Genomic DNA, 21,166 nt, shown 5'->3' with positions numbered 1-21,166 from the left:
GTGCCTTTCACAGACACACGTGGGTGTCTCTGTGTCACATCGCCTCTCACACACGCGGGTACCTCCCAAACCCGCTGGTGGGTAGCATGGTCACTCAGTGCCTGTCTCCCACACTGGGTGGCTCTCACACCCTCTGTACCCCTCTCCCCGGTGTCTCACACGCACACGTGTCTCCCCTCAGGGTCACACACGGCCTCCCGTTGTCCCGCCGGCGCAAGTATCACACGCGGAGCTACGCACCCGACGGCCTCTTCTCATCCTCCTCCTCCTCTCCCCCGCCCTTCCTCCCCTCACCTCGCCCCTCCCCGCCCCGCCCCGGCGGTGCCCGTGGGCGCCCGGCGCCGGGGCTGCCCCGCTCCGCTCCCGCTCCCGCTCCCGCCGCCCGCGCTCGGCTCCCGCCGCGCCCCCGGAGCGGAGCGGGGCGGGAGAGGGGCGCGGCCATCGCGGTCCCTCCCGCAGCCCTGCGCGGCGGCCGAGGCCGGGGCCGGAGCCGGAGCCGGGTTGGCCGCGTACCCTGGCGGGATGTCGGGGTCGCGCTGCCAGACGCTGTACCCGTTCTCCGGGGAGCGGCACCGGCAGGGCCTGCGCTTCGCGGCGGGGGAGCTGATCACGGTGCTGCAGGTGCCGGACGGCGGCTGGTGGGAAGGGCAGAAGGAGGACGGGCTGCGGGGCTGGTTCCCGGCCAGCTACGTGCAGCTCCTGGAGGTAGGAGCGGGGCCGGGGAAGCGCCTATCGGGCGGAGGGAACGGCGATGCGGGGTGGGGGTGGGGGGATTGGGGCCGGTCCGGGGCGCAGCGGGGGCAGCACCCGTCCCGGAGCGCCCCGTGCTCCTCCGGCCGGGCACGGCCCTGGGCTGGCCGGCAGCGGGTGCCGCTGGTGCCGGTGGGTGCCGGCAGCGCTGTGGGAAACGCGCGGCTGCAAACCGGGGGTGCTGTCGGGGGCACACCGCGGCATCGCTCCGCCTGCCCCGGCCACCCCAGCGCCGGAGTGTGCTGGGTGTTGGTACGGGCATGCGGCACTCGGGGAAGGAGCAGCCAGCCTGGCCCCGCTCCGGCAGCAGGAGCCTTTGGTTCCCTCAGTCTCGGTGTCAGGGTTCAGGCTGCACAGCGAGCTGCGGGCTCCTCTGGACAACAGCAGCAGAAATCAGTGGTTGAGGGCTCAGTCGTACACGTGGGCCAGATGCTGGGCAAGTTCCTCCTTTTTCTCTCTCTCCTCTCTCTTCCCACTGAACATCTTTTGGCTTCATACTGTGGAAGAAGTAACTCAGGTAGTTCCCCAGCTGGCTGGAGGTACCTTGCTGCACTGTGTGTGGCATCACCCCAGAGAGCCCCAGCAGAGGCACAGTCAGATGCCCAGACTCAAAAGCAAAATCACTGCCCAGACTCTGCCTTGTGCCTGACCTTTTGTCAGGATGCCGAGGAGCTGTTTGTTTCAGGTCTTTTCAGGGCCATGACAGCCATGGCAACAGTTGTATTTCCGCCTCAGGACTGCTTGAACTTGCTTGCTATCTCTCCTATGCAGACAAGACACAATGCAAGTATAAAACAGATGTCCATGAGGAGTGTCTTCACAACCTCTGCATTTCTGAAAGCAAGATATGAAACATCTCATGCACCAAAGCAAGAACCTGCCGTGAGCCCATCAGTCCTTCCCTCACTGACCATGGCCTGGTGACATTTAGAATTTAACCTGGGATGTGCATATGGGAACCATCTCCCAGTGTCCCTGTGGTGACTGGGCCGAAGTGGTTAGCAGCACAGTTTCATGCGTCAGCCTCTGTTTGTCCTCCAGGATTCTAAGGGGAATCAGGCAACCTGCTGTGCTTACATGCAAGGCAGGCACTACCCACTCCAGGTTTTCCATGCACAGCCTCTGGGGAATGCAGAGTGGCAGGAAACATAGCCCTGAGCGGAACCAGGCCCCCCTCACAGAGCCATGTCCTGTGAGCGAAGGGTTCTGTGCAAAAGTACATTTGGTCTATAGAGCTGGCATTGCCTTTTGGTTTCTCTAGTCCAAATGAATTAAAAAAGCTGTGATGTTTCCATTCGGGTTGTGTTTCTCATATTTACCTGGAAAGATGGGAAAGTAGAAGCAGAATTTCCCCACCTGGTGCTACAAGCGTGGGGCCAGAGACTTTTCTATGCCACTGAAGCACTTGGGATTTTTTGGATAGCTTAAGAATGTGGGAGTCCTTTTGTTTGTCAGGTTTGCCACCTACAAGATCATTTCCTGAGATACGTGGATGTTTGTGGTTTCACACATTGCTAAGTATTACACACCTAGCCAGGAATTTAGGAACTGTTTGAGGCAAAATGTATCGTGAGATGGGACAAACTCTGCTTGGCAAAGGCAGTGGGAGATTTCTGCGTGCACTGTAACTTTGCTCTCGTATCATCTCCTGCTTGGAAACTCTTTTGCTATAGGAGTTGCACTGTGCTCAGATGGGTGCCTGAGCCTCCCACATGTGCACTTCTGACCCTCGGCTCGTGCACCACTGAAAACGTCTCTGCAGACCAGTTGTCCAGACAGACCAGCCTCCTTTCTCTTGAGCAAACCTTTGGAAAGAAGGCACGAAGGACAACAAGCGCCTAGTGGTGTTCACTCTGGCATGATTTCATTCTCTCCAGAGGTCATGCCTGATAAGGACTATGAGCCAGAGTTAATAATTATGTCAAATAAGGGCTAATTAACCAATTTAACCAAATCTATGGGAACACAGGAACACAGAATAGATGTGTGAGAAGAAGTTGTTAAGATATGCATGTGTCTCTCCTGGCTCTGTGCAGGTGGCCTTTCCCTTATGTGCAGGTATGCAGCTACTTGCTCAGGGACCTGATCTAACTGAAAGACACCAGGCTAGAAATACTGTCTTCTCTGTTCTCTGATCCAAGGCCAACCACACGGACACTGGAGCTGGCACCAGGGAGGTGATGATAGTGGGGATGGAGCCATGAACATGATTCTCCTTTCAGTATCAACTAGCTCTTACATTGGCTTTGGGTGGCCCTGGCCCTGCAAATTTTGGCGAGGTTCAGTGTTATGTTCCAAGCTGAAGTTAACTACATGCTGCTGTTGAAAGAGGAAGATGTTATTCCTGCCCTCCTTTTCCCATGCCCAGTCTGCTCTAGCAGGTGCCTGTGCTCTTCTCTCTGGAGCCCTGTACCTCATTGTCCCAATGGACAATGGAGTTGGCTGCATTTTCTGCCACAGCAGTGACTGAATGTGGCTCATGACATTGTCCAAGGCGTGCCAGGCCTGGCAGGGTTTGCCCTGCATGGCACACACCCTTGCTTCTCACAACAAAGTCTGTCAGGTGGCTGTGTGCTACCAAAGGGAGATGACCTTCTTCTGAATTCTTTGTGACTTAAGCCTGCCACCGTGTATAGATAGGCAGGCTGGAATCTCTCACTCATATGACCTCACATTCACCAACACTGAAATCTCCTATAGTGCTGCTCTGAAGTCTGCAATGAGCTTTGGTCCTGAGCTGAAAGGGAAGAAGGTATGAAGGGCAGTAGCTGAGAGAGGAGCTCTCCCACCCTTGTGCAGTTAGTTTAGCAGCCAGTCTGCACCGTGCTGATTGCTGCTGAAAGAAGAAGGGACTGTTCCTGATGCTGTCTCTGCCTTGGGAGGAACTGTGCTCCACCAACAGCACCTGCGTCTGTCTCTTCACAGGCAGGCGGGCTGTGGAGCTGCCAGCAACCTATCACCCGCATGCTGCCACATGGCTCTAGCTGGTTCATCCAGGAGCTATGGAGAGGGCAGGCTCTTCCTCGTCATCTGCACTCACACTGAGTGGCAGCCATGGTTGGTGATTGCCCAGAGCAGGTTTTAATGGCAAATGTGGAGTTGGACAGCTCTGAGAAAACCATGAGGTGACTTGTGGAAATGAACTCCAGTGCTAGAGATGAGCACTCCTGAGGGTTTGCTGCTTTTGCCTCCTGAGGTCTGTTGCTAGCAAAAATTTGGTTTCAGTTCATTCATCACAGAAGATCAAAGAAAGATCAAAACTGTAGTAAATGTGGGACAATAGAGACGTAGGGAGGTAAAGAGGTAAAGGTGTTTGGCATCCTTTGGTTCCTGCTCCTGTGGTTGCTGCAAGCCCGCAGTGGTGGGTTAGAAGACAACAGGTTGGAGTTTCCTGCTAATGACAGTGATAGAAACAGGGAGAGCCGGAGAAGGACTGGAAGAGTGTGTGGTGAGGGTAAGCTAGAAACAAGCATGTTTCTGAGCTTTGGAGAGGATACAGTTGTCATAGAGCAAAAGGGATAGCATAAACCAAAAGACAGGCTATCAGAAGCAGAGAGCAAAGTGAGCAAGGGAGGGTATTAGCTCTATGGTGGGGTTCCAGATGAGATCCCCAGGGTCAGGCTGGTGGGCCGCAGTAGGGGAGGCTGTTGTTGCCTAATTCACAGAAAAGCTTGACTTGGAAGGGACCTCTGGAGATCAGCTAGTCCAGCTTCCCTGGCCATGTGTGGTCAGGTTTTGAATGTGTGCAGTGATGGATACTCCGCAGCCTTTCTGGGCAATCTGTTCCAGTGTTTGACTATGCTCACAGTTTTCTGTTTTGTTTAAAGGGATTTCCTGTATTTTAATTTGTGCCCATCGCATCTCATCCTTTCACTGGATGTCACTAAGAACAGTCTGTCTCTGCTTCTTTCACTGTGTGTTGTCCGTCCCGTCCTGGCCCCCCCCCCCCCCCCCCATTTTTCATACACATTGATAACACCCCTCTCAAGCCTTCTTTCTTGATGCTAAACAGTCCCAGTTCTTTCAGCCCTTCCTTGTATGGCAGATGCTCCAACCTCTTAATCATCATTGTGGCCCATTGCTGGACTGTCTCCAGTATGTCCTTGTCTTCCTTGTGCTGGGAAGCCAAGTACTGTTTCTTATCCTCCTGTGCTCTTGGAGATAGTAGGTTAATGGAGAAACAGACCCAGTATTTATTGAACATGAGAATCCACTGACACCAAATTTGTATGGTTTTGTCTTGACTGAGCTTGGTCTATGAGCAAGCAACACCCTTCTGCAAACTCAGGGGCTTGGGAAAAGAGGGATGTTGTTGCTTGTGATCCATATTCCATTGAGAAGACCACAATCAATTTCAACCTTCACCCCTCCTTTGATGATTTATGGCTATGTCAGCCATGAGACCTGAAAGTCAGGGACTAGCAGCTGTATCTTCTGACCATTTCCTCCTTCATGCTTTTGTATTTTGCTTGACCTTTTGACTATTTTGAGTGGAGCCATACAGGGGACTTCTGTACCAGACTGTTGCAGTCCCAGGTTAAGCAATTGCCCTTCCCAGCCTAGTGCAAAGAGGAATCTGTGCAGACATGGATGATGAGGTGTCCTTCAAGCCAGCATTGCAATGGTGAACACAGGTATAGAGCAAATGGAATGTCGTGGGTGCTACGGCAAGGGATTTCTTAACACTTGAAGTCTGAGTGCCTCCTCACCCCATCTGCATCAAGCGTGCTTGGGATGACGATACCAAGATGTAGAAAGATCTACAGAGCTCCAGACCTGAGAGCAACCTGGGACAAGTCTCAGGAGTGTCCCACTTTGTTGCACACTTTATTGGTGCAGGGCAGCATAGGTGTCAGGAAGGCAAGGTGGTGTTAGACCTCTGGGGTAGGTGCTCCAAGCGCTGCTTTGCACAGGACCCTCTGGGGAAACACTGGCTGTTGCGTCTGCCTTTCCTAGACAAGTGGTTTTCAGAGGGGTGGGGAGATGTGTCGCTCAGTCACGTTTGCAAGCAGTTTGTTTGAAAATCTATTTTGAGCGTAGCAGTTTGTATTTGTGGTTAGCTCAAAATCACTTATATAAGCAGCAGCAGTAGCAACACATGCAGATTTGCTGAAAATTGTCAGCACTTTTTATAGCTTCAGTCATCCCACAGATGTAAGTCTCTGTATGAAGCACAGTGTGTGCTTCCAGCATGGATGGAGGTGGCTCTGGAATCTGACTGAGCAAGCTGGACTGAGTAGGACTGAGAGCTGCCACTGAGCTGGTCTGTGCTTTCCACAGCTTGATTTACCAGACCCAGGAAGCACTTTGGAGATAAAGAATTGCCTTGCAGTTCTTGCAGGCATCAGGCAGTATTATACATCACTTCCACTGCTGTGTAATATTTGTGGGGAGGAGGTAACTCACCTCACTGAACCCAACCTATGACATCTGCCACATGGACATTGAAATGTGCCAATGGCTGAGGCTGGACACTGCGGCACATTCAGCTGCAAGAGGCATGGAGTGAACTGCTTCATTCATCAGGGACTGTAGTCATAGGAAAAGGGGTAATGGTTTCAAACTTAAACAGTGGAGACTTAGGTTGAATCTAAGGCAGAAGCTCTTCCCTGTGAGGATGGTGAGAAACTGGCACAGGGTGCCCAGAGAAGCTGTGGCTGCCCCATCCCTGGCAGTGTTCAAGGCCAGGTTGGACGGGGCTTGAAGCAGCCTGGTCTAGTGGAAGGTGTCCCTGCCTGTGGCAGGGGTTGGAACTGGGTGATCTTAAGGTCCTTTCCAACCCAAACCATTCCATGATTCTAGGATTCTTTGTGCCTAGATAATCACAGAGAAAAAAGTATGAAAGGAATTTATAGAAATTATGATGTCTGTAATTTGTTTTTTAATAGCAGAGATTGTGTAGAGGATTTCTGTGCCAAACTATATCTTGTTGTAAGCTATCAGGATCCAAGGAGACAGAGTGCTTAAGGAGAAACTAGAACCTGCCAGCTGTCAAGCATGGAGAATTCCATTTAATGACAAAATTCAACTCCGAACATTTATGTGAAACAAGATTGTGATGAAACCCTATTTTTACAGAGGAAAAAAAAAAAAAAGTTTATATTTCTCTTTCGTCATTAGTATCTTGCCCAAGAAAAGCTCCAAAATATTTTGTCAGAAATGAGCAGTACTGTAGCCAGTGATGGCTGTGCTGTGTGCTGCCACAGTGAGAGCTGGATAAGCAGCTCCTGGAGCTGCTCTCTGGTGTCATTCAAGCCATATAATGTGGGCCATACACTTGGAAGAGAGATGTTAGTACCTATTGCAACAAGAGCTTTTCCTGATGACTGAACCAAGAAGAAGAAGGCTGTGTATGGAAGGTATCTCGCTGTGAGTACCTGCAGCCTGGGGTCTTTATACATTGGTACCTCCTGCATGCAGCAACAGTGCTTTGCTTTCTTAGTAGGTTCTTCTACATCCTTGGAGTTTGTTATCTCACACTCTTTTGTTGAGATAATTTAGTTCTGAAACCAAGACCAGAAGGTAGATTTGGTGGGGTGTGGTTTTCACTACATATTTCACATCTTCCAGTGTGATAATAAATGACCAGGTAGAATTAAATGGTCATTTAAATAAGCAGATTAATCCTTGGTTTTATACTCCATGATTCCTTATCTTGCACAGTTGCTTATGTCCCATGGAGCGCATTATTATCAGTAATAAACTCTGGTTCTGTGTTATATACTCAGGACTTGTTTTCACTGTTTTACTGACAACTGACATGAAGTGCAATCCCAAAGATTGCATTCTTCTTTTGGAGAAGTCCAACAATAACAGGAGCAAGTATGTGGTGCTGCAGCATTGCTGTTCATATCTCTTTGGAAATACCTGGGACTGTTGAAGTTGTTTTCACTGGCCACGCTATAACTCAGGGCAGCAAGTGTGCTATTTCTTCTGTTGCATGTGTTCATGCTGTTGGCAGCATGGGAAGAGCATGGGAGCCAGCCTGCTGAGCTAACTTGTGCCTTGGAATATTTGACATAAGGGACTGATATTTCTGTCTTTGATTTCTGACACTTCCCAGGAGCACTTATTCTTTGCATTTTTTTTCTCCATAATCCAGCACTTATGGGATGTGCCTCACTTACTGTGCACACATGGCAGATTTGCTGGAAGCATCCCAAAAGCTTGGGCTGTGTGACGGTGGCTGCTGCCTGCTGTGCACATTTCCAGTAACCGTGCATGGTTCTACATTTGCAGGCAGGGAAGGAGGACCTGGGGATATCTGAAGAAAGCATAATGGACTTGATGGTCCCCACTCTGTGCTCTGACACTGTCATCAGTTCACGTTGGCGTGAAGTGTCACTGGCTGTATTTAATTACATGTCGCACCCCTTTTTATTGGTATGATCCACTTAAAAGTGCAGAACAGCGTCAAATCAAGAGCAACAGTTTGTTCAGCCACTGTTTTTCAAGACCAGAGTGCTTCAACAAGTGTTTGTCTTGAAAAATATAAGTATCCTTTAGTGTACTTGGAATTCTTCATGTCATGCCACTGTGTAAAACATTACTTATTAAGAGGCCCTCATGCTAAGGGCTGGTATGTGTCAGGAAAACTGGGTTATCAGTTCTCCAGATTTGCACTATGCAGCGTGGGGTCAGGTATGGGAGAGGGCTGGGCCCGCAAGAGCCCCTCACATACTTGCCATAGCAGCAGAAGTGCTCTTGTTTTGGTTGAGGGTGAGAGCAGGAGATGCTCCATGGGCTACAGACTTGCTGGAATACTCTGACTGCTGTGGTGCTTTGAATCATAGTGAACCAAGTTGGAAGGGACCTCAAGGATCATGCGGTCCAACCTGTCATGGCAAAAGCACATTTTAGATTAGAAGTCCCAGCATCCTGTCCAGCTGAATCTTAAAAGCGTCTAACATTGAGGAATCCACCACTTCCCTGGGGAGATTATTCCCATAGCTGATTGCTCTCATTGTAGAAATTTTCTTCATGTGTCCAACCAGAATTTCACCAGGATTAACTCGTACCCATTAACCCTTGGCTTTTCCATGTAAGTCCTTGTGAAAATGGAGTCTCCATCCTCTTTGTAGACACCCTTTAAATACTGGAACAGAGTGATAAGGTCTTCCCTGAGCCTTCTTTTCTCAGGACTGAACAAACCCAGCTCTCTCAGCCTTTCCTCACATGGCTTCCCAGTCCTTGGACTATCTTTGTGTTCCTTCTCTGGACCCTCTCCAGCCCATCCACATCTTTTTTGTACAGCAGGGACCAAAACTGAGCAGAGTATTCCAGGTGTGGCCTGGAAAGAGCTGAGTGAAGTGGACAATGATGCCTTTATCTCTGCTGGTGATGCCCTTGTTGATGTTCCCCAGCACCCTGTTGGCTTTCTTTGCTGCAGCAGCACATTCTTCGCTCCTGTTGAGCTTGTCCACCGGGACCCCCAGTCCCCTTTCCAGGGAGCTGCTCCCCAGCCCATGTTGCACTCTTGTATTGGGTTTACCCAGGTGCAAGACCTTACACTTGTCCCTGTTGAACTTCATATGGTTCTTGTTAGCCCACTCTTACAGCCTACCCTGTCTTCCTGCAGGGTGGCTCTCCCTTCCAAAATGTCCACTTCCACACTCAGTCTGGTATCATTGGCAAACTTGGTCCCATCTTCCAGATCATTTATGAAGACATTGAGCAGCGTTGGGCCCAACATCAGTCCCTGGAGGACTCCACTAGTGGCAGGTCACCATCTGGAAAAGTGACTTGGGGTGCAGCCACTCAACCAGCTCCCCACCTTTCACACAGACCACTTTCCTGGACCACAACGTATTAGCCTAGTACATACATGGTTTGCTTTTTGGCTGGCAAATTCCAGAAGGGTGATGCCATGGATGCACTTCTTCCATGTTAGTAAGAGTAGACTCTCCAGACTGTTCTTGAGCCACACATTCCCACTGTGATGCTGGCATCAAAAGCACTGTGGTCTTCCAGTGTTGGTCTGAGCAGCAAATTTATTTACTGCACAGATCTCCCAGGGCTTTCCCAGCTTTATGGCAGATTGTGATAGCCCTCTGCACCTCTGCTACTGCAGTTCCTAGGGTATATGCTAGGAAGGAAAGAATTTCAACACTGACTGGTTGGTGTGCTATCACTTCATGTGCCCATGTTGATCAGTTGTACACTTCTCTCTTCTGCCCTGTCAGCTGGTATTCCATGGAGGGGAAAAAACTCAGCAAAAGATAAATAAGAAGTCTTGTGAAGACCTGGAGAAGAGAAGCTGCGTGGAGATCTCAGAGCTGCTTCCAGTATCTGAAGACGGCTACAAGGATGCCAAGGAGGGACTCTTCATCAGGGACTGTAGTGACAAGACAAGGGGTTTAAACTGAAAGAGGGGAAGTTCACGTTAGACACAAGGAAGATGTTCTTTACTGTGAGGGTGGTGAGGTGCCGGCACAGGCTGCCCAGAGAAGTGGTAAACGCCCCATCCCAGGTTGGACAGGGCCTTGGGTGACATGGTCTGGTGTAAGGCATCCCTGCCCATGGCAGGGGGATTCAAACTGGATGATCTTAAGGTCCTATCCAACCCCAACCAGTCTATGATTCTATGAAAAAAACCTGTAGGATTCCAGTTATTACCTCTGTATGTAATATATTGCATTTATCACCAGTGCAAGTTGTTTGCTGTGATATTATCTATTCAATGAGGACTTACTGAAACTCTTCAGGCTTAAGATTCATAAACTACTTGCATAAAAATTCATGTATGACTTGCATATGTTTACAACACACTTCTCACGCTCATTTTCTTGCATCGCTTGAGGAGTGAGCAGCGACAACAAGCCTTTGTGGTTGACTTTTGCCTTGAGCAAGACTAACTCTTTGTTTCTCCTCTTTGCTCTCTGGCTTAGCAATGTTTCATTTTACACAGTAGCTTTCACACTCCTTGTCTTGCTTGTTTTTAAAATCTTCACAGAAAGGAGTTATGTTTTCACAAGCATGCTTGTGAGAGCTGGTCTAACAGACGATACCAGCACTCCCAAGAGCACCTAACACATAGGTTTATGCCACCGTGGCTGTAACACTGTTATGAGTGTATCCTGTCATTCTGCCTTCTTTTTCCCTCTGGGAATCTATAAGAACTTTCAGAATGTTCTTATAAATTGGCAGGATGGATCTGCTTTGTTTCCTGATCCTTTCTAATTCACTTCTTTAGCACTTTATTCACGTTTCCAAGACAAACCCCAGCAGTTGCTGTGTGCCCACGTGCTCCTCCTCGAGCCATGTGCCGCAAAGCCACAAAGCCAAACCTACAATGACAAGCTGGTGCATGACGAGTAGTTTCAGTTGCTGCAGAAGTGAGGCTTGGCCGTACAAAAGGCAGCATCAAGAGCTGGCAAGGGTTTGGTTGCAGGGGAGAAGGAATAATTAGTATGGAGGATAGTATGGAGGAGTTTAAAGGAGAAAAATGGAGATTTGGAGTGACAGAGTTTGCCAGGGGTGTCAGAGAATGAGGTATTAACATAGTTTGAATTTGATACGATTTGGCAAAGTGCCATGCAGAAATTGCACAGGAGAGGAATTATATTGCCAAGGGGTGGGCAAAGGCTTAACTCAGAAAGGAATAACCAGAAACACTTCGTGGATGTAGTGTGTTTTGCAGTCCCACAGAATTGTGTGTACTGTCTGCAGAATTCAGCTTGAAAATCCTGCTGAGGGCTTTGTGTGCAGCACACAGCTGAGCAGTTCCAGCCCTGCCCATGGAATGAGCTGCCTGAGCAGCAGATTTGCTTCTCCTGTGCCAGCTGCTGTATAATAGGACTAATTCATTACCCAAGGCCAAGTAATCACTTTCAATAGCAAGATTTAGAGGAGAGCCTGACTTGTCTCATGGCGCTGTGAACTGCTGATTATCACAGCGATGACTGGCACCAAATGAAGGCTGTTACAGCCTCAGTCTGTTAGGAAATGAAGAATGGAACTTCAGGTATTTCCAAAAAGAAATGAAGTTTAAATTAGCAATGGGTCCTTTTGGAAAATATTTTTTAAATGAAGCTGTATCAGTAAGCCCCTGTACCAAGTTCCTATCTCAGCTGCACTGCCTTGGGGTTTGCTGGAGTCACCACTCCTGCTTCCTCCTCTGCTCTTGGCCAACACAATTTACCACATCTGAATACGGATCTTTGGTGAGGAAAGTGCTGGCCAGAGATACGATTGTGGGCTCTAATTCAGTTCAGGGATGGGACCACAGCAAATTCTTCTGATGTGCGTCTTGCTGTCTGTGCTGATGTGCTGAGGAGGAGAGCTGGTGCGTATCACTGTTCCCAGGATATTCACTGTGGTGGTTGCTCTGCACTGTCCAGTGTGCACCGAGCACAACAGTGTACCTTCCAGCGTACCTCTCATTAATGATCCCCACTCTGGCATCTTGTCAGTTTGGCGGTGGAACCAGCCACATCTCAGAGGTGGGACTCTGCTGGAGCAGGGCAGGAGCTCCATGGACAGGGAACCCACAGATAAAGACCACCAGCCCCAAGAAGTGCATGAAAGGGGAAGGAAGCATTTGCACGGATGCCACATGGGAAGATGCCCACATCTTGGCACTCCTGGGCCAGCAGGGTGCTGGTTTGCCTGCAGATGGGTTGCATGGAGATGGGTTGCATGAAGAGCCAGGCTGGCCTGGGCAGCAGCTGTGTGCTTCTGCTTCTTCTGCTTCACCAGTTTTCTCTCAGTTGACCTCAGTGGTCTTTGCACTAGGTTCAGACTCTCGCAGCCAATGGGTCTTATCCCGTATTCTGAACTAGTGGTACATAGGCTTGTTCTTACGGCTTTCAGTGTTTTGGCAGGATGCAAGAGGTGCTGGTGCTGATGAGCAGGGCTGGTCAGAGTGCCATGCACTATCTTGTGCAGAGCAGCAGCTCTTGGGCTCTGCACTTGGAGCTAAAAAGAGAGTGATTTTTGTAATACAGAATGAAGCTGGCTGCACTGAATGGAATGGCTTTTAGCTGCACAATATATGGATCTCTGGAAATGGCTCTTTTGTGACTCTAGGATCAGAAATATGCAAGCGGAATGCCTGTTAGCACTGATTAGTGCTCTGTGCCTGTGTGTCCCTAATGTATGCAATGCTGTTAGAGCCACACTTGCTGAGCACTCTGCTTCCTTCCCCTTCCTGCTGCCTTGAGGGAGCAAGACTGCTCCTGAGCTCACCTATCTGGATAGAGGGGCTTTTCACCTGAAAAAGCTCTTCCCTGTGAGGGTGCTGAGGCGCTGGCACAGGGTGCCCAGAGAAGCTGTGGCTGCCCCATCCCTGGCAGTGTTCAAGGCCAGGTTGGACACAGGGGCTTGGAGCAAGCTGCTCTAGTGGAAGGTGTCCCTGCCTGTGGAAGGGGTTGGAGCTGGATGATGTTAAGGTCCCCTCCAACCTAAACCATTCAGTGATTCTATGATTCTTATTGCTTGAAATGCAGTGCACCTAAATGCCTTAAAAGTACTTTTATTTTAGCAAGATTACAGCTTGGCCTTCAATAGAGCCTGTACACCTGAGATGTCTTGTTCTGCTCTGCCGGGAGCAGCAAATGTGTCTCTCTGCCATGTAATGTGTAACTGCCTCAGTTGCCTTAACAGAATATTTCCAAGGGGCAGAATTGTGTCATCTGTTATTGCAACATAGGACACAATTGTTTCCTCTGTTGTAAACTTTTTCCATTATTTATGATGATGTCTTCCTTGATAGCTTCCATGCTTTATCCTCAAGGTGAGAAATTTATAAATATATAAAATACATACGTTTATAAATTCTTCAGGGTTGGCTCCTTTTCTCCTCTGTCTGCTTGGCTTGAGCTCCAGGAGGAGGAAGGCAATTTCTCCAGTGGCAGGAGTTAAATATATCACCCCAGAAAAGAGCAAGCCAGATCTGAAAGCTGTTCCTGTAGCACTAATTTTGATTTCAGCCCTGTTTCCTGTCTAAAGACTTTTCTCTTTCAGAGGAGATCATGAAATGTCACATTCATTATTTTTGCTCAGAGCATGCTGAGAGGACGGCTTTCAGCTCCAGAGATTCCCTCTCTCAGGAGCATGGTCTGAGGAACTACGACCACGAGTTCCAGCAAAGTTAGAGCTCTCCATATTTTTAAACAATATTATTCTGAAGAACAATAACACGAACTGTGTTGCCATGGTGTAGTAGCATATGACTAATTAGACACAGATTCAATACATTGAAGTGTGCAGGATGACTATTAGACTCTGGCCAAAGCCAGGGTAATCTCCCAGATTTCCCTCACATAACGCAGGTTTTGTTTTTCTTCACATGGTGAGATCCTGCAGCTATGCAGGATTCACAAGGGAAATTCCTTCTGTTATCAGAACAGCTTTCCTCCCTTAATCCAATTGATTACAGGCACTTGGGATGGACAACATAGAGATGCTGTGGCAGGAGGAGCACGGCACTACTGACACCCTCTGAAACATGGGTGAAGGTTGGGGAGACAGACACTTGTCTGTGGGGGGCTGCACAGGAAGGTGGCACATACACACGTCACAGGCACACAGGTCCTGCTGATCTCAGGTTGCCTGTGAGCTTTTGCTGTTTCAGTTCAGCAACAGGCACAGCAATATTTACAGCAATGTGAGGGATGTTTAGGCTATGACAGGTGAAGACCTATGGTGACAGTGGATAGCTGACCAGGCTGGCTTCCCCTCCACTCCTTCTCTGCCTCTGTAAGCCCATCTGCATCCAGCAGCATTCCCTTGATGAACCTGTTGAGCCTCCCTCCACCAACTGGTCCAGCTCTGTGCAGCAGAGGACTCGCTGTTTTCTTGGGTTGGCTTCTCTGCTGGGTGAGCTTCCAGGGCCACTGAGCACGAGAGCCTGCTCGAAGTGGGGATGTGAGCAAAGCTCTGCTGTGAGGCATCTCAATGCCTTCCCTGGTATTCTACCCTGTGGTTGCAGTAGTTGGGTCTCCAGGGATGCTGAACACATCCCTTGCCTGTCTGGGATTGGGGTTGTGAGGGGTGAAGTATTTTGAGCACACAGACCACAAGGCATTAGGGATGGGACCAGAGCCCAACCTCCACCTCATCACTAAGGTGGAGATGTGCTGCTCCAGCAGGTTATCTCCACTGTCTGACAGACATCCGACCCTTTTGTACAGCAGATGCAAGAGATGCTGATTTCTCCAAAGGGGACTGAGTGTTGGTTTATGCTTGGCAGGAGCTGCCCAAAGCTCACCAGTGGAGAAGGCCAAGTCCGAGGGCTGGTGTGACCGAGGAGGACTCCTGGCAGCTGCAGTGCCTGGCATGGGGCTGTGCAGGAGGGTTCTATGTGCATGATGACCACCAACTCAAAGCTGCAGGGAGAGAAGACTGTTAACCACCAACCCCCTGCAGCAGCCAAGCAGCTTGAGTGCAGGAAGTGGCTTCAGTTTCCTCTTAACTTTGTGTGGAGTCAAGCACACACTTCTCCATTCCTCAGGGAGCGTGTTAGCTGCCAGGCTGTGCAGTGAACATCCTCCTGCCCCTGGGGAGGCTGCCTGTGGGCACTTAGAAAGCATGGGATGCCCAGGGGAATAGCAGGTTTCTCATAAGCTTCATAGAGTCATAGAATTATAGAACAGTTGTGGTTGGAAAGGACCTTAAGATCATCAAGTTCCAACCCCCCTGCCATGGGCAGGGACACCTCACACTAAACCATGTCACCCAAGGCTCTGTCCAACCTGGCCTTGAACACCACCAGGGATGGAGCATTCACAGCTTCTCTGGGCAACCCATTCCAGTGCCTCACCACCCTCACAGTAAAGAACTTCTTCCTTATGTCCAATCTAAACTTCCCCTGTTTAAGTTTTAACCCATTACCCCTTGTCCTGTCACTACAGTCCCTAATGAAGAGTCCCTCACCAGCATCCCTATAGCCCCCTTCAGATACTGGCAGGCTGCTATGAGGTCTCCATGCAGCCTTCTCGTCTGTAGGAAAAGCTTCAAGGATTGTTTCTTCTGTGATGGTCCAGTATGGACAGTCCCGTAGCAGAAACTTCTCAATCCAACATGCAGACAGCGAAGAACAAGTTCATCTTTACTTCAGAGAAACAAAACACTCAGATTCCTTTACAGCCAACTGAGGAAGAGATGCTTCTGAAGTCAGACTCTCCTGATGCTTTTTCAGATGGCCAGGCTGAAGGAGCTGGGTCTTGTGTTTCTCCCCAGCTGAGCTGCGGGCACCTGTGTTCACTCAGGTGGAGTCTGCAGCGCTGCATGGAGGCAGGAGCACTGACCAGCTCTGCGTAGTGAGCTCTGCTCTGTACTTGCCCTCTAAACAGGCTGTATGGCAGCCTCCACAAGCAGCTACACTGAAATGTAGTTTTCATGTCTTGCCAAACTGTTCTTCCTCTTGCTAACTCAGAGAGCAGGAGCCTGGGGGTGTTGTTATCAATCTGTAAGTTGAATTCAGCATCTGTTCTGCATCGTCCTGCTTCTTCCCTAGGCATGAGGCCAAAGCTGGTGGTTGGTGTCCAGGAGGAGGGTGGGACCTGCCTGCAAACGCAAAGCTGTGCTCCGGCTCCCCATTCCTTCCTCCATAACCGAGGCTGGTGCAGCAGAACAGGGAGGTGAAAATATGTTGTTTTTTTTTTTACAAGCCAGAAAGTGGCTCTTGGGCTTGAATTAAAACAATTTTCCAAGAACTAAATGCCTTCTGTTCCTGCCCGTGCCTCCCTGAGCCCCACACACAGTGATGCAGCTGGGTGCAGCCCCACAGATGTACTGGGAGGATGGCCTTGGCTTTGTCGGGAGTTTCAGGAGGGAAACGGGACAGTGAGGTACCCTGAGCAGGGCAAACTCCTGACAGAGGGTACTGCTTAGGAGCCTGGGGCTTGGGGTATTTTAAAGGGAGGGCTTCCATGACTCCTGGGTTAGCTGCACCAAAAGCTGTGCTGCAACACCCTGTTCTTTCTGCTCTCCACAGGGCAGCATCTTGCTATGGGGAAATTTCTGACCATTTATTTTCTCGTCAAGTCTGTATTAAAATTAGAATTCTGCCCTTTTTCACCAAAACACAAGAATTAAAAATCCCATAGCCTTAAGAATCCCATCTAAAGCAGTGATATAATTGGCAGACTCAACAGAACTTCCTTGCTTTGCCTAGGTTCAGGGTTTCTGCAGCCGCAGGCCTGGAAATGCCTCCATTCCAAACACTGCTGTGGTTCACATGCAGAAGTTCCCAGTGGTTCATGTAGAGAGGGCTTACAGCGTAGGAATTATTTCTCTGTGCCTCTTTGAGGCAGTGATATCCAGGTAATTATATGAGACCAGAGGCAGTGCCACAGGCCTAGAAGAGGAGGGTGATGGGAGAGCACAGTCTGCTGGATCATAGATAGAATAGTTTGGGTTGGAAGGGACCTTCAAAGCTCACCTAGTGCCAACCCCCCTGCAATGAGCAGAGACATCTTCAGGTTGTCAGGAGGCACATCCAGCCTGGCCTTGAATGTCTCCAGGATGCTGCCAGGGGGACAGGGGCAGCTCTGTAGCTCAGCCACTCACAGAAACCCTCAGATGTGCCGAGCATGGGTGTGCTGCAGTGCCCAAGGGGTTTACAGAGACTGTTCTGCCCAGCATGCTTAGTACTAATCCAAGGTCATTGATCTGCAGAATCCTTTGAATAATACAGCACAGGATCCGTGAGCCTGTCAACCTCTGACTAATTTTTAGCAGGTCTTCTCAGAAACAATGACCCTGTGTCTCTCACTCAAGCACATTCATGGTTTTACTGACAGTTTTAAAGGCCCTGCTGCATCAGTGCAGAAGGCTGTCTGGCTTCATGATTCAGAGTGGGTTGGAAAAGTTCTCTTGCACTTGGCTTATGGATGGAGAACTGTTTGAATGTAAGGGGAACAAACATGACTGAGCTGAGAAATAATTGGTGAACAAACCTGAACCCAGGCCTTTCATAACCCTTTGAAAACGGGTGTCTGCAAGGAGATATCCCTGGTTTAGCTGGTGGTAGTAAGATGACTCGTATTTGTTCTTAAATACCAGGATTGAGGAGAAGTAAAACCCACGTCACAGTGGTCTCCAGGGCTCTATTCCCAACTGTGGTCATCTTAATTGTTGTTCTTACAACTGCATCCATTACCCTCATAATATATTTCCCCCCAGAGGATGGAAATGAGGTAGGAGTTAAGCAGTGTCTGAGTAATCACATAACTCAAGCATCAGGGGGCTGTGGAACAAAATGATGTGTGATAATATTATTAAAGATTAGATTGTGAATGCCATCAGAAAGATGACATAGTCCCCACCCCAGTTCTTAACTCTCAGCTCCAAGTGTTGACCTTCTCTAAGTAGCATTTTCTTACATTGGATTTTCTTTTCTTTCTAATACATGATGTCATACTTTTAATAATATTTCCATTCTCATATCAAGTGTGTCTATTCCAAGCCACATGAGGGAATGTCAGCATAGTGTGATCTTGTGATCTGTGATTCTATGGAAAACAAATGCCTAGGGTACGTGTGTGTATCCTCATATTGTAGTCATAGGCTCACTCCTCTCCTCCAAGAAAGGCTCAATAATACCTACATCATTTCTTATAAACAGTTATCTGGCCTGTTCTTAAGGATGTCCAAGATATACTATAGCTTCAAGATCACCTCTATCCTGAACCTTCTTTCCTGCAATTTAAATCCATTTTTATCCCACCTGTGATGGATAGGAAAACAAACCATCTCTTTTCTCTTTTCATCAGCTTGTTGATGTATCTGAGGTACTCCCCTCTCACTCATTCCTGCTCTGTAGTAAACAGCTTTTCCTCTTTCCTTCCAGGGTGGTTTTCCTAGATCTCTGGTTTTTCCTCCTTTCTGGACTAACCAGTTTGTTCGAATTGGAGGCTCAGAACTTGCCACCAAGCTGCTGCTGAGGTCCATGTCTCTCAGGCTGCTCTCTTGTTTCCCTTCCCAGGAAGATGTTTGTCTCTCCAGGGGGGTGTACCACTGCTGACACCTACAGCCCCACTTCCACCTTGGGGCTAGTGTTCAGTCACATGCAGATTGGTTCAACGGATCCATCCATGATGAGATGGTGCAGGCTTTTAATTACATCCCTGTTGTCTGCCCAGGGTCCTTAAAAGTTGTTAAATAATCCATTCAGTCATTTTTCTAAGAATTAGAGTTCAAGTGGCTGTTCTGATGCAATCAGAAGCTTGAAGTCCAGTGAAGTCCAGAAGAGAATGGAGGGTCAAGAAGGGAGGCATGGCTGTTTTAAAATGGACAGGTTATTCATGTCCTCTAAACCAGTGTTAGTGGGGCAGGGGAGTGACCAGGAAAAGATGGCAGGAGGAGGTGACCCAGTGACACTCACTGTGTTCTTCTGAGGATGCTCTGATACTGCCGGGGGTGAATTAGAATTCATCAATGGCTGTTTCCAGGGATTTCCCTCCCATTGGCTGTTTCAGGGGCTGTTTTCTTGTACTTGCAGTTTTCCAAGCTGAGTATCTATTTCATGGCTGTGTTTCTGCCCTTTCCACTTTGCTGCATGCATCTGTCTTGTCTATAGCTGATCATCTCCAACAGATGAGTCCCCTGCCATGACATCTGTGTCCCAGCACATTTCTTGAGGCCTGCCTGTGTCATCCCTTGTCTCTGGATCCTTCCCACTGTCTGCAGTGTGCTGGCTGAAATGGTGTTACTGTATATGGGCCATCTCAGGACTAAATGAATTTCACAGTGTGGTGACCTGGATATTCTTCTGAGATAAAATGTTTGTATTGTGGCATTTCATTAATAAGACATGAAGTGGGGAAATGAGATCCGAGCTCCCTGTAGCGTGCGGAGGGCTGGGAGCAGTAGCTGCAAGGACAAGAAATGGAGGTTTTCCAGATGCTCAGGGGTATGCTGCTAGTTAGGAAGCAAACATGAACGAACCCTCTCCTGTCAGCGGTGGTGTGTCAGAGATAAGAGGCATCCCCCCAGTCTATTGAAATCACTTCTTGCTTTAGAGTCGAGGGGAGGTGGCATGTGGGAGAGAGACATGGGTGTCCTCTTCCAGATCAGGAAGGCCAGAAGGAGGAGCAGAGTCCCTGTGCAGGAGTGCCAGAGAGGGGACAGCAGCTCCAGAGAATACTTCATGCTGCCAGGGTCAATGTGAAACAGCTTGGTCCTTCCTGGGAGCAGCAGAAGCTGCAGAGGGGAAAGGGGAGCGCGTGGCTCTCATACAGTGGTAGAGAGTCTGCTGCTGTGCCCACCAAGGATCATCCTCAGAAGTAACTGATGGTGCTGCATTACCTGTATGTCACATTTGCCCGTTTTTCCCCATTCCTACAGTGGGAAGAAGTTTGTAAATTAATATGGAATCTTCTGGTGCCAGCAGGCAATGCTGCCATGGTTGTCCAGGCCTTCCTGTGGGAGCAGTCAAGGCAGCCAGACACAGATGCTTGTGGTCATGCTCAGCATGTCCTGCCCGAGCATCCTCCAGAGTTGTTAAGCCTGGTGGAGAAGGAGGATTTTCTTTAGGGACATCTCAGTCCTCTCTAGGGGTACAAAGGCAGTGCCACACGTTGCACCTTGTCCCCCCAGCAGGGGTGGGCGCATGGCCACCTACTTGCCATCACACCAGCTGCACGGCTGGACCAGCACCCATTCATGCTCTGGTGGCTGCCTGTCCTGTCCGTCTGTCCCGCCGCAGTCTGGGGTCTTGCTTGAGCCTTGGCTCTGTGTGGAGGCTCCAGCAGCCTCCTTCAGCCTTGCCAAGTTACGGGGATGTCCTTCGGCCCTTGGTTGATTTTTGCTTGCTCATTTATTTAGACTTGTAGCAACAGCAAAAGTAAAACGCATGTGGGTTGAGTGTGTTTTACTGCAAGCTACAGGCCACAGCAGTTACATTCCCCACGCCTGAGAGAGATTAGGAGGGAGGGCGCAGGAATGTGCATCTGGCAGCACTTTGTATCTTGGCCATTTCATTGTTTTCTCTGCATCTGAGGTTCCTGAAGTTTTGGTCATGGAGGGCCATTTAATCCAGGGAGCATCATGTCGGGGGCTGCATAAAGATTTCCTCTGCAGGGAAACACCATTCAAGGAGAATTGAGGATGCTTTAAGTAAGAAGTTCCCATGTTGACTGCCTGCAGAAGCAGCTAGGAGCTTTATTTGGGGATCCTGACCTACCACAGAAACAGGGGGAAGCAAATTTCATTTTAAAGTGCTGGAAAATGTAGCTGTAATATGCCAAAACGTTAATAGGTTTGCTGAAGGCCTGGGGCCAGGAACAGAATCCGAGTTAACTATTCCAATTTTGGTTTAATTGCACAGATTTTGAGATAATATTTGTAATAAAAGTATCTTTTCAGAAATGCAGTTCATTGCAATAAGGTTCTCAGGGAGCTGGTCACAACATTCTTGCTAAAAGAGACAGGATATTTAAAGTCTTCTAAAAACTAATTCACGATAAAGTCA

General features: G+C 49.1%; 1 protein-coding gene across 2 annotated transcripts in view; it reads left to right on the top strand.

Moving 5' to 3' along the window:
- Positions 1-344: 344 nt before the first annotated feature.
- The window catches only part of GAS7 (growth arrest specific 7), an 89,261-nt gene continuing 68,439 nt past the window's right edge, over positions 345-21,166 (top strand). For both annotated transcript variants that reach the window (XM_057423112.1, XM_057423107.1), the window contains exon 1: positions 345-705. In XM_057423112.1, coding sequence (XP_057279095.1) covers positions 523-705 — 183 coding nt within the window. In that variant the 5' untranslated portion in view covers positions 345-522. The remainder of the gene's footprint in view (positions 706-21,166) is intronic.

The sequence above is a fragment of the Pezoporus wallicus genome, unplaced genomic scaffold (genome assembly GCF_028554395.1).
Source record: "Pezoporus wallicus isolate ANWC-B61680 ecotype Strahan unplaced genomic scaffold, APGP_CSIRO_Pwel_v1 contig_8723, whole genome shotgun sequence".
In the NCBI taxonomy this organism is placed as follows: domain Eukaryota; kingdom Metazoa; phylum Chordata; class Aves; order Psittaciformes; family Psittacidae; genus Pezoporus; species Pezoporus wallicus.
This window is presented reverse-complemented; position numbering and strand designations above follow the sequence as displayed.